The sequence below is a fragment of the Coloeus monedula genome (assembly GCF_965178545.1).
Source record: "Coloeus monedula genome assembly, chromosome: 9".
Classification (NCBI taxonomy): Eukaryota; Metazoa; Chordata; class Aves; order Passeriformes; family Corvidae; genus Coloeus; species Coloeus monedula.
In genome coordinates this window covers 569,649-585,783 of record NC_138789.1, presented here as the reverse complement: position 1 = coordinate 585,783, position 16,135 = coordinate 569,649, and the positions used below count along the sequence as shown (strand labels likewise).

At 39.9% G+C, this 16,135-nt stretch overlaps 1 protein-coding gene across 7 annotated transcripts in view; it reads left to right on the top strand.

Annotated features, from left to right (window-relative positions):
* CEP350 (centrosomal protein 350) overlaps nt 1-16,135 on the top strand; it is a 72,723-nt gene that overhangs the window by 7,933 nt on the left and 48,655 nt on the right. For all 7 annotated transcript variants that reach the window (XM_082287284.1, XM_082287286.1, XM_082287289.1 and 4 more), the window contains exons 2-8: nt 4,831-4,916; nt 6,526-6,569; nt 7,509-7,623; nt 8,256-8,388; nt 9,363-9,949; nt 10,475-10,585; nt 13,026-13,139. In XM_082287284.1, the coding sequence (XP_082143410.1) occupies nt 4,844-4,916; nt 6,526-6,569; nt 7,509-7,623; nt 8,256-8,388; nt 9,363-9,949; nt 10,475-10,585; nt 13,026-13,139 (1,177 nt within the window). In that variant the 5' untranslated portion in view covers nt 4,831-4,843. The remainder of the gene's footprint in view (nt 1-4,830; nt 4,917-6,525; nt 6,570-7,508; nt 7,624-8,255; nt 8,389-9,362; nt 9,950-10,474; nt 10,586-13,025; nt 13,140-16,135) is intronic.

Sequence of the window (16,135 nt, the reverse complement as noted above, 5' to 3'; positions counted from 1 at the left end):
CAGACAAGTCTGCACTGTGTGAGGTGTGGGTGCGGTGGGACGCATTGGAGCAGGGTGTATAGACTCCCATGGTGCCCTTGAGCTCCAGTGGTGTCTCCACTGGTAAGAAGAAGGTGAATGGTTCTTGTTTTCCCCAGGCCCACTGTTCTCCTCAAGGCAGAGGCAAGAGCAGCTTCACACATTTGCTCCTGGGGAGCAACAGCCAGTACAGGACTGAGACTAACTTGACTGTTCCATCCCTTCTCGTTCTGCTTGCATGGAGGTTGTTGCTTATAGTATGACATAGATAAAACTAATAAAGCAAAAGGAACAGGCAAAATTCTTTTAGACTGTACTAGACCCCCAGTTCACTTTGCTTTACCATATAATCCTATTGACTTTCTGCCTGAATAAGGCAAGAGAGACCCAGACATAAAGAAAGGAAAATATGGCTTCTTTTATTGGCACTGATGCCTCATTTTTGCTTAAACTTCATGAAATGTTGTCCTTGTGTGCTGTGTACCCAGTTTGTAGCAAAGTCTGCTATGTGGATAAAACATTTGAGAATATCTCATAGAAGTCAATGTTAACAACTCATTTCATTCCATGCTCTTAGCAAACCTTCGTCTTTTCTTTGGTGGTATCCTTTTTGTTTAGTATCCCTTATGTTGTTATAAGAAACAATGTCTTGAGGAGTACTGTTCCCTGTGCATACTGTGGGTTTTGTCCATAGCCACTACATGTTAGTGAAAATAGCAGTGGGTAATCTCTTGCTCACATGTCTTCCGTCTCTGAATTGGCACAATTCAGTTTCCTCTCCTGTTTCCTTGTTCCAGTGCCATGACTTCTGAACTTCCTCTTTCCTTTTCTTACCGAGTCTGTGCTTCTAAGAAAAAAATCCTTATTGAGGATACTTGAAAAAACTTCCCAATTGGCCAATACACAAGTTTCTTTTCTTCCTTTTTGCTGCTCTCTATGCTAGTTCTTCAAAAGTTCATTGCATTTCTCTCACCTTCCTACCTTTCTTATTCTCTTTGTTTTAATATCCTGTTTCTCTCACCATTTTTCTTTTCTTTTTCCCAGTCTTGTTTTTAATCTCTTCATATTTTGTATATCTTTGCTAAGCATATTCTACTTTCATATCTCTTGCTCTTTTTAAAATGTTGTGCTCTTAACTATGTTCACTTCTTGTTTTGTTGTTTGTTGTACCTTTTGATGCCATCCTCGGTATGTTTAGTATTAAAAGTGTTGGTTTCTCATGTTCCTTTTTTATGTGGCAATGGTCTTCTCTTTGTTTCCATTTCCTCCTTTCCGGTGCTTTCTCATGCATTTTCTGATCTGTCAGTTCTCTTCAGTGTCTTCTTGTAGGAACAGTGTTTGTAGAAGAGAGTGGTTGTCATGTCCTGTATCCATCCCCCCGCCCAGTTTCTTCCAGGAGTTTGGAGTAAATTGTTTCCTTTCGTGTTTCCTCTTAGGTCCTCATCTGTAGCAGTTCTGCTGTGCCGTTTCTTGTGTACTTTTTTTTTTTTTTTGGACATATGAGTAAAGAGTGAGATGGACACTTGGTGTGGGATTGAAATGTCAGAACACAATGGTGTTTGTATCTTAATCACTCACCCAAGGAGAGGCTTGGCAAACCAGCCTTGAATGGACCTGTGTGGGATGTCTGTGTCTCCCAGTGAGCAATCCAATAACCATGAGATTAGTTCTGTTGATTGTGCAGTCCTTCACCTTTTTTTCCAACAATTTTAATGTTCTCAAAGCCTTATCCAGCCTGCAGATAACCTTTTGCCATCAGTGCTGTCTCCTCAAAAGTTCTTTGGCATTTCATCTTTTGAGCTCAGTCTCTTTGTTTAAGGTCAGTATTAAACAGAGGTGAATCATTTGGTTTAGCAGAACAAGATCTCTTTGAAGCAATCATCTCAGAATGTAGTTTTTATGTATTTTATCTAAAAGTTATTCATGGGACTTAGAGACAACTTCTGTATTGACGTAAAATGTACTTAACAAATAATTTAAATTTCTTTCATATAATTTTTTGTTTAGTATTATTCTCGGATCAATATTCATTTCAGTGTATTTTAGTGTTTAACTGGCCCACTACCCTGCATGCAAGTCCTATAAGCAGACATGGTAACTGTGTCTGGATTTACTTCTTTTTTATTCCCCACCTCTTTCTGTACTTTGGGTAACATTAAAGACTCTTCTCTGTCTGGTTTAACTTCTTGCAGAGGCAGGGTGTTGAATTGTACAAGTACTTGGTTTTTTTGTAGAGTGCTGCTTATTCACGTAAGCTGTAGCAATAGAGAGAAGTTATTTTAGTAATATGTAGGAATACAAAGGTTTATGGGAAATCAACATAATTTATTTGTACGTAGGTTTGGAGAAGCTCATAAATTTCTCCCACCCTTCCAAAGGACTGGGAGAGGGACCCCTAAACCCCAGACCCTCAGACGTTTCCTGATTGCATCAGGACTGAAAACTACTACAGTGTTGCCTTCCTGAAACTGTTCAATCAGCAGCAACCTGAGTTAAGCAAAACTGCTCCGTGAATCTCAGGGGCTGCTCTGAAGCCAGTGAGGGTCGAACTTCACTCTTGGAGCTGGCACTGCAGGCGTGCATTAGGATAAATACAGCAAGATGCTTCCTGATTTCTTCCCAGCTTGGAGGAGAGGTTGAGTGGCCTTTTATTGAGGGGCAGTAGAGACTTTTGAAGGAGTTGAGATGGAATTATTGACCACTAATGATCATCAGCACACACCTGTGGGAATAACTCTGTTACTCTCACAGATGTGTGCTGATGATCAGTATGTACAGTGTGCACCATATAAAGTCTCCTCTAAAGTGTTTCCTCTGTCTGAATGAGTTCTGTTCAGCCCTGGTAAAGGACTGGCAGTTTTTAGTGTCAGGATGAAAGCTATTAACAAGCTACTTCAGACTTTTTAATCTGGTACTTTTCATATGGAGTCAAGGAATACATAGAGTGTGCTACAGTTTTACATTCAGAGGGCTTTGTGAAATAAACAACATAAAATAAAAAAATACAGATTTGTGTATGTAAAATAAAAAGAACAATTCTAGTCCCTGATTAAGCTTTCTTACCTATACTAATATTTATAAGAATAAATCCCAGGAAATTACATGAAGATGAATACTTAATCCCTTAAAAGATGGTTGCTTGTCCAGAAGTTATCGTATGCTAAATTTACATACTGAGTAGGTTTTGTTATATATATGTGTTTGGGCAAGAAACTGATACTGGTATGACACAATATTTTCAGCAGCTCTCAAAATCCGTTCTCTGTGGAAAATTCCCTGATTTTTATTAATATTTGTGTTCTCCATTTGTAGCCCAACAGCTCTTTTCTCCAGTGACGGAGAGGAGCAGCGAGATGATTTCTGGGCAGAGCAGTGTTACGATTTACAGCTTGAATGATGTGAGGCACAAAGTACCGTTCTGCATGAATGAGCTCTTCAGCACCTGTCCTAGAAGCAGAATTTCTAACTACACTTGGCTTGATGCCCATAACTACTGGGTACTTAAAAACTAACATACTCACCCTTTCTTTCTAGAATTTCTGCGTTATTGTGTACTTCACCAATGTGTGTGTACGGGTGTGTTTCTGTACCTACATATATGAGCTTACATACCTTTTCCACACTCTTTCAAACACTTACCTTGGACTCTTCAAAGAAAGTCACAACCAAAGGTCTTTTGAAGACCTGTGTTCTTATTAGTTAGTTTTTCTTGGGGTGTAAGAGCAGTTTTTTGGGGTAACTTACTGCTGTAAATGCAAGATATGTGACTGAATGTGAGACCAAACTTTACTGCTGGTCGCTGTGAGTGTCCTTAAAACGATATGTAATAAAAATCCTTGTCACAAAATATCCGGGCAACAATCTGTTTCAATAAGTAGTAGATAGTGTTAATTTTGGTCTCCTTTTACCAAAAGATTGGTCTTTATATTTGATTGCCTTTTTATGTGGCACACAGTTCAGGGAAGTGAAAGCAAAAGAACATTTCGGTAATTAAAAAATAAGGAAAATTACATCTGGGAGTTCATGAAAGGAGAGAGAGGAAATTGTACTTTTATGACTCTTTCAGAGGTCTAGAACTTCCTGTGGTCACCTGATTTTTTCTTTCCTTAACAGAACTGTTGTCAGTGTGTTACAAAGACAGCTCAGCTAGCACATTCTGGGGTTTTTTTTGCTATTTTGTTTTGTTGGTTTTTCTTCCTTTTCTCCTTTATAAAACCTGCTATGGTGATAGTGGCTGGGAGTTTATACTTTAATTTTGGATTCACTGTGAGTCTTGCCGTTGAAGTTCACAGGAAAGCAATGACAGCACCAGTCTTGTCTTTTTTGCTGGCTGTAGTGTCCTGCCATGCAGTTCTGCTCTACCTTTTCCTTTTCCAGAGATCGGTGACACATTCATTCTGTCATTGGTGGAGTTGGGTATTTCCCCCAAGCATTTATGGGTTCAAGCCATGTGTGTGCAGTATTCCAGCGTGGACATTTTCAGACTTGTTGCAATACTTGTTACTCTGATCTAAATTGTGTTGTCCTCTGGGTCTCCTTTTATCAAGTTAATGCTGCTTTGTGATGAACGAGAACAAAAGCAAACCCTTCTTTCTCCATGGAATTACATGGTTTCTGCAACACTGCAGGAAGCTGTAACCACATCTGTGATTTCATGCTGATTATCTGACCTTGTTCATGACGTGAGTTTGGAGTCACCAGATGAGGTGGACATTCATCGTAATGATCAAGGTTATGTTCTCTTTAGACGAAGATACGTTTGCTTTTACTTTATACCTCTTTGATTCTTACATAACAAATTCTTTTTTTTAGGTAAATTGACACGATGTTGAGCAACAAGTCTAATGAGGTGCCTCTACAAAATCCAAGGCATAACCAAAGCAAGGATTCTACCAGAGGTAAGGATTTTCTTTGTTCCGTTGCTTTGTTTTGGGAGATGTTTTGTCATGAGTTGTTTGAAACTTTGGGGAGTTGTTCCAGAAAGCATTCCCCTGCCTCAGTTTGGGAGCTAAGAGCATGTGTTCTATGGCTTCCTCTTCACAGATAGCAGTTTTGTACCCTGATCTCTGGAGTATTTGCTGATCTGCATTAGCAGTTGTCAGCCTGGGATATGGTTGCCAAGATGGCACAGAGACAGATTTTTTTAAAGAGGAGGAGCAGTGCAGGAACAGAAATTGGGAACTGTTGGCTCTTGAAAGAAGTGCGAAAGAGCCAGAGTGACAGTTGCTCGGTTCCCGAGTGGTGAAGGCGCTTGAATCGCAGCAGTACGTCTCCACTAGGATGACCTTTACAGCACTTTGTCTCCCTTAGCTGGAGAATCACGTTAGCTTTTTACTGTTAAGATTACTCTAATTTAGGACAGGAGGGTGCAGGAAAAATTAAAAATGACAGTACTTCCCTGAAAGAATCTTTCCTTAAAGGAAGAAAGGTCTCATCTGCACAGCAATTGAGTCGTGTGCTAAGCCTGTGGTTCGAGATCTATCATGGAATCTCCTGTATGACAAAACTGGACTCCAGAAGTTATTTTGAAAGTAGAGAAAGATTATTATTTTATCTGTAAGAGGGCATTGCGCTGATTATTTCATGTGTTCATTTTCTTTTAAAATTACCTACTTTTTGAAGCTGTAGTGTTCAGTGGACAAGAAGCACCATCTCTAGAAGTCAAAGCAAAGTTGTTTCTGTGTGACTTCCCTAACCCTCTTCCTTTGTGTTGTTGCATCTTGCCTGAAATGAAATTGGCAGCTCTTTCACGATCAGGAAGAGATTATTTTTTTCAAATCTCTGTTACTACTACTCTCCATGGTTCTGACACACAGATGTTGTGTTTTATAAACTATTAGATTATAAGAACCATTAGAAAACAGAAGAGGAGGAGAACTGAGGAAATAAATATTTATAGAGGAAAACACTACTACATCCTACTGAGCTGGATTGCTCATAGAGTAGGTACTGTCTGTTTAGATTAGAAGGCTTTGGTTAGTGCCTCCTGCTTGTTCACAAACATTATTTCTGTTTTGTTTGTAAGGTGTACAGTTCAGAAAGATTACTGTTCATAATTCTGGTGTTCGGAGCTTGGGTTTTGAGTGGAGTCTTTCAGTGACCATGTATTCATGCTTAGTTTACTGAAGAAGAAAATGGAAGGGGAAAAAAAAAAGGTAGCTAAACTAGAGTATAATAGAAAAATATAAGATATTTTTGTTGGGGTAGATAACCAGCTTCATTTTATCTTCTAAACATCTTCTATTATATGTGGTGGATTTGATTGCAGGTGTCATCATGCATTCAACCTAACTTAGTAAACTTAAAGCATGTTACATTAAATACTTCATAGCTTTGTTAAGATGAGCTTCGACTGATAACAGTCTTTCATAGAGATTTACAGGCTGGAACTGTGTTGTGAAAAGAACTTGATTAGCAAGCACATGAAAATTGTTTTGAAGCAACATTTTATTTCATTGTTTTCCATGTACTAATAAGAAATTAATTTCTTTGTTTCTGCCCTGGAAGATCTAACTGCAGCATGGGCTTCTTTTTCTCAGACTAAGGCTGCTGTAAGTGCTTTTTTTTTCCTTTGGGGTTGTTTAGCTTGGGATTTTTTTTTACTCATTTTCAAATCAGTTAGTGGCTACATAAGCTTTAACCAAAGTATTATTTTACTCAGGGATTGTCTCTTCAACAAGTTGTAAATGGGACAAAGCTGTTGGAGTATGTGAATGTTGAGCTTTGTTGTATCTTGGAAAGAGTCTTCTGCACTCGAGGAGAAGCTTTTGCCACAGGAAGCTTAGTCTGGGGTGTAGTAATACATGCTAAGTCTTGAGTGTAATATTACCTTTTTATTTAGCAAAGTGGTGACGTCACATTTTTCTGAAAACTTGGAAAAATAGCTCTCCCCTGCTTACTCAAACCAGTCAGAAACTGGGGCAACACCAGGGTATTGAATAATTTTCCATTCTGAGCGTTGGAGTTGCTGTATTTCTGTGGGAATTAACTTAGGTCCTTAAGATGATACAGTAGTTTCTAAAACCTGGCTTCAGTGAGGCCAAACAGTTTGGGTTTTCATGGAATTCAGCTCTTTCCCATAACCTTGTCCCTCTTTTTGCTCAGTAGCTGAGCATCACTGTGGGGTTTTACTTGTGGAATTTGTATCATGCTCCATTTATAAGAGACTATTACAGAATTGTTTCCAAGTGGAATTAATATTTTATTCAGGCCAAGCATTAAGTGTCTGAATGGCATGTTATTATTAATTTTTTCAAAACAGCCTACTTAAGGGAACAAAACTATGCAAGAAAACCTAATTTAGATAATCTTATTAAACAAAATGTAATAGTAGCTTCTGGTAGTTTTGCAATGTCAGCCTTGTGAAGTTGCTCTTGCCTGCAGTTTTGTTTGTCATGAAAAAGGAAAAATTTGTCATGTTTGGGGGGAAATAAAAATGTAGCTTAAAAGTAAAAAACAATGTTCTAATTTACATTGTCTTCCAATTCTAGCTACGTCATATAGAGAACAAATTGGTAATAGCTCCCACTACCACAGCTGTGTTCGATTCAGTCATGGATGCCAAGAAGCCCTCTGCTAGTGCCAGCAGGAAAAGCAGCAGGAAGGGTATGTATTATTGAGGAGAGAATGTGTAAGGCAGTGTAAAGCCACTGCATTCTGGGAAAGCTTGGGTTCTCCCTGCCCCCAGGTTGTCTCCTGCCAGTGATTTTTCTTCCTGAAACTCAAATTGCCCAGGAGAAACTGATGTTTCCTTCCCTGAGCTTAGGAAAGGAGAGTGTTTTATCCCAGTCATTTGGTTAGAGGGGGTGACAGGACTTGCCCCACACTGTGAGTGAGCAGTGCTTACCCCACTATGATAAGATGTTTGCTAGATCTGGTGCTTCTGTTATCTGACTGAAGGAGAGCATTTGCTTATAGGAAATAAGCCCTCATTTTATATACTAAGGTCATTCTGGTACTGTGCTACTGGAGAAGAACAGACAGATCGGCCTCTAGTGGCAACACAGTCAACTTCACAGATTTAATTACTTAGCATTAACTTTTAAGCATTATTATCTCTCTTTAAATATGGTCATTGTTTCAAGCACTTACTGCCTTGCTCCTAGTTGTTGAAATCAGCTTGTCAAAGGAGAGAGAGCTGCTCAAACCCAAGAAAAACGATGTCTATTATTCAGCCCCAGGAGCTTTCTCTTTCTGGAGAGATAGATGCATAGGGGATTCTTTGGTTTCTGCTTCAGGTTCCCGGTCCTCCAGCCAAAATAAATCGAGCAAGGAGAAGTCCTCACGCAGCCCTCTTCGAGCAACCACTCTGGAAAGCAACGTGAAAAAATGCACTCGTGTGGAATTTCGTGAACCATTGGCTTCATACAGGTTTGTGCTGGGACAACTGACTGCTGAAGAAAAATATGCTAAGATTAGATTTAAGCTAATAGTGGTGTTTTTGACAACTCCCATCACCCGCCCACATGACAGCATGTGGTGTTGGACTTTTTAGCAAATATTACAAATTTATTTTTTATTCAGTGAATATGAGTTTAAAGTCAACTGTTTTGGAACGGGGCCAGGTCATCGAGTGGTATGGCTGTGGCCTTAGTCACCTGATGGGTTTGATAGGTATTTAGTTTCAGCAATAAGAACCAAAAAGACTTATTTCCTCATGCTTTTCCAGCTTTGTTTCATTAGTTCTTCGGTATATGTCCCCAAATGTATTACCAAGACAGTGTGGAGCAAGTGTAGTACTAGAGCTAGTACTAAAGATGCATTTCATTTCTGTGAGTGTGAGAAACTCATATAAGGACAGCTTCTCATGGAACAAAAATGGCACAGAACACAGAACAGGCCATAGAACATGATTATTATCCTGATCTAAGTTTTGGTCTTTTTTTCCACTAGTGTCAGTTGTGAGGTGGTTCTCCGTGTTGCATGTGAGACTGATTTGGATCAATTTTCTTAATTGATTAGCTCATGTACTAATTATGCTTGTCTTAAATTCTACACTTGTTATTTAAGGGGGTTTTTTTTTTGAATTGACGGGTGACATTACTGCTTGCTGATTTTCTACTCCTCAACATTACATATAGTTCTTTTCAGACAGAGAGTGCAACAAACAAAATTTTGAACAGAAGTCTCTTTCTGTTTCATCAGACTTACACTATTAAGTGTGAGGTGATCAGACTTTAAAAGAACTTGCCTTTAAAATGGAGCCAAGGTAGAGGAAGTCACTCAGTTAGTTAATGAATGTGGTGATTGCTGAGTTTAAAGGTCCTACATTTATGTTTCTGATGGTGAATTTTTTTCCCCTTCTGTTACATTGGGGATATATGTAGTTCTCTGTCTTATCACAGTTCTAGCCAGCTTGAGGCCAAGCAGCTGCTGTCTGGTTTGGACCTGGGCGAAGCAGAAGGGAAGAGTGAACTCCCAGCCCATCTGGCACACGAGCGGGATGAGCAGGATCAGCACAGCAGAGGCTTTGAGAGCCCCTTCCCTTCTGCTGCGGACGAGACCGTCGTGAGGTACCTGAATGACCGGCCAACAATCGATGCCTTGCAGAATAATGAGGCATTTCTTAGGGTTGCAGCACCTCCAAGACTGGAAGAGGAAAAAACCAGTGGCTCCAGGGGAGATGAGAGTAGCACTAGAGCTTCTCAGAGTAACGCATCCCAGGACAGCGAACTGAAAGTGTCTTCCCCTTCTGCCACGAGTATTTGCAGTGCTCATAGGCTGGAAATCCTGAAACAGCGGCAGCACGATGCCAAGTTGGAGAAGCTGAAGGAGAGGATCCGAAAGCAGTGGGAGCATTCTGAGGAGCTCAGTGGCAGAGGACAGCACTTGGGATATGCTGAGCAACCTGTCGTGGTCACTAACACAGAGAACACGGTGACTCCCAAGATCAGGAAGGTGACAGCTGTACCTGCTGCTCCATCATACAGAGGTACGGAGGTGCTGATCCCCTCCCTGCTGGCTGTACAGGGTGAGGGAGCTCAATCCATTGAGCAACATTTCAAGGCATGGACCTGGCTCATAGCTCTGTTTGAGCAATATGAGGGTGAATAACATGGTCTGATCACAGATCACAAGAAAAACTAAATTCTTGCAAATTTTCAGAAGTGCAAATTCCTTTGAAATTCTTCCTGTCTCTTCTTAAAATTGCTATAAAAAGAAGCTCGCTGTATTGGTGTTTGGGTTGATTGCAGTAATTTTTTTTATGGTCTCAGAGCTTAGTAACATTGTATTGATTGAAGAAGCCTTTCACATTTTTAATAATCTTTTCCTCACCCAGTCTGCTGTTTTTCAACTGCGAGCAAGTGGCAGACTGGTGTATTGCTTTCTTCTAGTTTAGCATCAGAAATTCACGTAGTTCCTTTTTTACTTGGCAGTTTCCCATCCCTTCCATCCTGACAAAGCTGTATTTACATTTTATGGAGTTATTTTAAACTCTTGAATCATTTACTTTCAGGTTTCAATCCTGCTGAAACAGGGATTCGCGCTCCAGATGGAAAGATCTGGCGTGCGGACGAGTTTCGTATCAGTCGGGAGCTTTACAGAGATATTGCACTCCAGTTAAAAGGTGAGCCACAAGTGGAATTGATTAAGCCACACAACCTTCTCTAAGAGGCAGAGAAATATATTTTGTACAAGTCTACAAAGTCATGGAAACAAAAAGTTGAACCAGTGAGTGTTAAATATATTGTACTTCTCTACACAGGAGGAATAACTCACTGAACACTAAAATAACAACAAAATAAGTCCTTCTCACCATTCTCTCATTCAAATACTTTTAACAGAAAACCAGTACTGAAAAGAATCAAGTAATGGCATTTCTTTGAAACAGGAAAAAAAAAAGTCTCCATTAGAATAACTTTTGTTCAGTTTTGTGACTTCTTTGTACATGTTTGTGTGAATGAATCCAATTTCCTGGTTAAAAGGACAAAGCCCATTTTTGGTTTCTGTTTTCAAATGTACTGCTTCAAGGCACAGTCTTTATTAATCTTTCACTCTGAAAAGCTGCAGTACCATTGGTAGCTCTTTCCTCTGGGTGAGCTGAAGTAGGATGCCCAGGCGTGCTTTTTTATTTGCTAGGCTGGTTACAGCACAGTGCTGTAAGCTTGAATTGCCTCTGACTGACTGAGTTGGGGGAGGGGGAAGAGAGCAGGTGAATAAAATGGAAGGGAATGGGAAATAAAATCCCCAGAGAACCTCTAGTTTTGTAGCATTAGAGCTTGCTTATTAAGAATAACTTTTCTCTTTGCTCAAAACATTTAAGACTGAAGGAAAATGCATTGAGATTTAAGTCTGTAGGTATCTGTGTAGTGTCTTTTATGGCAATAAATAACTTGTCTTTTTTCTTTGTACAATTTGATACATTACTGAGGACTTTTTCTGGAATCACTCATAAAAAATAGTTCAGGAAGAAGAGATGCTCCTTTTCAGTAAAATTATTTTGCAAATACACTTTTCAGATCAGTCTGTGAAATTAATGCCAAATTTTCACAGACTTTTAATCTACACTAGCATTTATCTTTTTTTTAATTTTGGCAAGTGTAACGAGCTGTTTATAGAAGTTAATTTTTTTTAAAAAAGCTTCGTTGAAGAGATCCAGTTAAATGGCATTTGGATCATGTGTCCAGTGCCTACAAAAGGAAGGAGCTGTGTGTGTGTGTGTTGATCCGTACTCCTGTCCTGATGCCATATGTACAACAGCTGTTGTGGAACGTGTCTCCTTTCTGAGCTGAAAAGATTATACTGAATAGCTGATTTCTAGTAAACAAATGCTGGTGCTACACATAATATATACGGCAAATGTATTTTTAGGTTGTCAGATTATCTATCCATGTGTTACTTCTGTATTAAATTTACAGCATGTGGTGTTTTGGGTGTGTACAGTCAGTTGTATCAGAACTGTTCTTTGCTCTCTAGTGCTAAAATAATCTGTTAGATCTCTGCAATCTACAGCAGCACTGTTCTTTACAGCAAAAAGATTTTTATGTGTAAGCCTAGACCATACAGTGTGTCTTCGTCTCTGTATAGCAGTTAGGCTAAAGGATATTGTGTGGACCCCAAGCTTCCAGTAATTTTGTCTTACAGATGTTCAGAAGTAAACACTAGATACTAGAATAAAACTAAAGACTAGAACAAAATTGCTGTAATTAGGAGCTGGGTGGGAAGCAGCCTGCACTTTCCTGGTGTCAGGAAAGGGCTGTTTACTGCTAAAAGAGGTGAGGAGGAAAGTTAACTTTCTGCAAATGCAGTCACTGAGGCCTCTGGTACTCAGCACACTGATTGTCTTACCTGCTCTTGTTGTCAGCCTTAAAGGCAGCTAGAAAATTTGTAAGGAAAGGGTGCTAAGGGTGGGAAAGACACCTAAAATTCCAGTCCTACTTCTTTGAGATATAACCTCTTGTTCTGTCTCTGATGCTTTCTGTGGGCATCCATCAGAGAGTGGATTCAGATGAAATTAGGGGCTGTAAATGTTTGCATTGGCATCTAAATAAAGCTTCAGATCTGTCCATAGAGGGGGTTGCATCTTGGTTGTTTTAGGCTGTCTGATCACATTCTTTAGAGAAGAGAAACCAGAAAACAGTGGTAACGATGGCCACAGAGTTCCTTATGTGCTGAATGTGCTGTCATGCATTAATGTGGAAGCAGCAGCCCGTGTGTTCAGGAGTGAAGGAACTACATGTCCTTGTGGAACATTAGAGCAGTAAAATGTAGTGTCTGTAGCAGAAGAGAACCAGCAGTTGTTCGTGTTAAACTGCCAACATTTCTTTTAGAATTGAAAATTAACGTTGTAAAGATCTGCTGTGGCATTGCTGTGGCTTCACTGCCTTCCCGTGCTGTGAGGATTTTGAAGTGCTGGACTGAAGTCATTGATCTGGGTATATAATCTGGGAAAGTCAGTGAATTCTATTGTGTTTCTCTGAGTTCTGCTTTTTCAAATGTTGTAGCAAGCTTGTTGTTCTGTGTTCTCCTCTGTGGGGTATCACTTAACAGCTTTTGTTTGTTTTTAGAGGGTTCAACAGTGAAAGGAAAATCTAGTGAGAGAAACAAAGAGAAGAAAGCAACCAGACCAGCGCGGAAAGTGCAAAAACTGACACGGTTGTCAAGTCCAGAGTCCAAACAAGGTGACTGTTTCTACTCTAGACGGAGGATTGTCACATGTCCTTCAGAGATTAGTTTTGTCTCAAGAAAGAAAAATTAAAGCATATGGCTTTAAAAGTCGTCTTAGATGTGCATCAGTGCAGTTGTAGTGAGTCTGTACACTGTGCTGCATTAGGGATTGTGTGTGGTTTTGTTGTTGGTTGGTGGCTGTGTGCACTTTTTTATTTTTGTGGTTTATTTTAATTTTTTGTCTTTCCACTTGCTGTGTGCACCCTGAGGAAACTGCTGTGGAGTGTGAGTTTCTTGTGGGGAGAGGTATCCTTAGGTATCTGTCAGGGCAGCGCAGACAAAGAGAAGCAGTAGCTCTGCTCTGGGTCCTGTTTCTGTTCTGCTTGTGAGGAAGCTGGTTAGAGCCTGACCCACAGCTCAGTCAGCAATGCTGAGACATGATATTAAAATCAGTGCCAATTGGACTTGCTGAGTTGCTTTCCTCTGTCAGGTGAGGAGGAGGGACTGCAGTCAAAGCTGTTCTCTTAGATGATTTCTCAGTGGGGAAGCAGAGAGCAGGATGCTTCTGGTTCTTCTCTGTTGTTCTGCCACATTTCAAGTTGTTGCTCTCCGGCACCTTCAGTTCTGGCTTAACCCACTCCTGGCTTCTTCAGTTGGTGAAAGAATGTAAACACACATTCCCTGACTAGTCTTCCAAATCTTGGTATTTTTAAAGAAATGTTTATTTCTTTTACCAACTGAGAACTTTTTTCCCCCTCTGTTGTCTGATAATTCCACTCATTATTAAATACAATTTAATTATTTAGAGAAGATGATGTGAGCAGGTTCCTCTAGAGCAGTGCCTTATAGAAGAAAATAAAATTAACCACATGTGGAATTCTTAGTTTTCCAGTAGTGTTAATCTTTGATATTGGCAGCAAAAGACTTAGGAAGACTTTCAGATGTGCTTCATATTTGGTTTTAGTTTTCATATGAAGTGAGTAGTTATGGCTGCAATCACTCACATAGCAATTTTATTTCTTTAAATATATGCAAGTTTAGGCACCTCTTGAACCTCTCTTAAGGTTTTATATTTCTCCTTATGAACAGTGACCCATAATGTGTAAACATTTTGAAGGAAATAAAAGCTTCTTTAAAAATTATTATGAAGGATTTTTAGAGAGTGAATATGTGCTTCTGCATGCTGTAAATCCTGAAGCTGCTTGTGAATATTTTGTGGTAAGGAATACTAATATTTCAAGTGATAAGCATGGATTTGCTCCCTCCTATGCTGATCAGTCCCTACTTAAGGAATCACACTCAGCTGTCTTACATATTTATGACAGTTCCGAGTGAGGTAGGAGCTCAGTGCACAGGACACCCCCAACAATCCCACCCTGTGCCTGAGAGCGTTGTCCAAACGGTTCTTGAACTCTGTCAGTCTTGGGACTGTGACCACTTCCCTGGGGAGCCTGTTCAGTGCCCAAACACCCTCTGGATGGAGAATCTTTTCCTGATACCCAACCTAACCCTCCCCTGACACAACTTTAGGCCATTCCCTCAGGTCCTTTCACTGGTCACCACAGAGAGGAGATCAGTGCCCACCCCTCTGCTTCCCCTTGAGGAAGTCCTCTCTGCCTTGAAGGGAGTCAGCAGCTGTAAGTTCCAGCCCCTCCATTACATACAAAGCCACTGCTTGTTATAATGGATTCAGTGTGTGGAAAATGATGGCCTGAATTCCCTGGAAGACAAAAACCAGCTCTAAGTGGCATATCCATGCTAGTCCATCCTCCTCCAGTCATTGCAGTAAGAAACTGCTTACTGTGGCCAAGGCTATTAATAGCCACGGCTCGTGTTCTGCCCCGTTGGTGGGTTTTAGTTAAGCAGCTGACTTGAAATGGAAGATGACACTTTACACTGGCTCTTTAAACACACGCAGAACAAACTGAGAACAGTGAGTTCTGCAGGAGAACCCCTTTGGCTGATGCCTCTGTTTCAAAGAGGCTTGTAGTGACATGTTTCAAGTGACAGCTCTATTATAAAATATTTGGGTAATTTACAGTGCAGGGAGTTCTGTTAGAAAGGGTTGAATAGGGGGCTGCAGACTTCAAGGTTATATACAATAACAAAAGAAAGGAGGTTGGAAACTGAGGACAGGGATTGCCAAAAGAATTATTCTGCTGTCCTGGATTTCACTTGACATTGTTGCTATCCTGTCTTCAAAGTGCTATTGGGCCCAGTACAGTCCCTTTTTTGTTTGGCTGTGGTGATCTCATGCTGCAGTGGCTGGGTTTCTTTAGGCAGAGCTCCTGGAGGTAGAGCCTGAAGTGGAATTGTTAAAAATCAACTGCAAATTGTATATTCAAGTTAGGTACTTTTCTAGCAGTTAAATACCCTTGAGTGGTCTGATTAATTTATATATTATTAACTATCTGAATAAATCTATTTCAGTTTTCTTTTTTATACTGTGTTTTTCTCCAAAGTGCTTTTAAGGTAATTATTTTCTAAAAAAATGTTAGTAATATTGGAAGTTAGTGGGTTGAAAGGTGAGTTGAATAACCCTATCATTTAATCTACCCAATATTGGGTAAAGATGCCACCATAACCAGTTGTTATTGATGCCTGAGGTGGCCGCCTAAAACACAGAGACTAGACAAGAATAAGAGAATAAAAGGAGGTATTTATTTGAAGGACCTTCAAAGGTAAACCCTGGGCAGTCCAAAGGCTGCGGCCAGGATTTTATAAGTTTGGTTCATTTATCATTGTATACATATCAGGGTTAATTCCCTAATTATAACTTTAGTTAATGATGTAATTTCCCCAAGTTTACCTCTTCTTCTTAAGATTTTAGTTTACGCATATTGGGCCTAGGATAATCTAGGTGTCCTTGGAAAGCAAACTTAGAGAGGCTTGTTATGTCTAACCAACATGAGACAACAGCAGTTAACAGGCCACAGGAAACTTCAGAGTTACACGCTAGGCGGTGCAGGATTTGAAAAATATAGAAGTTAAAACCTAAGACATCATTATC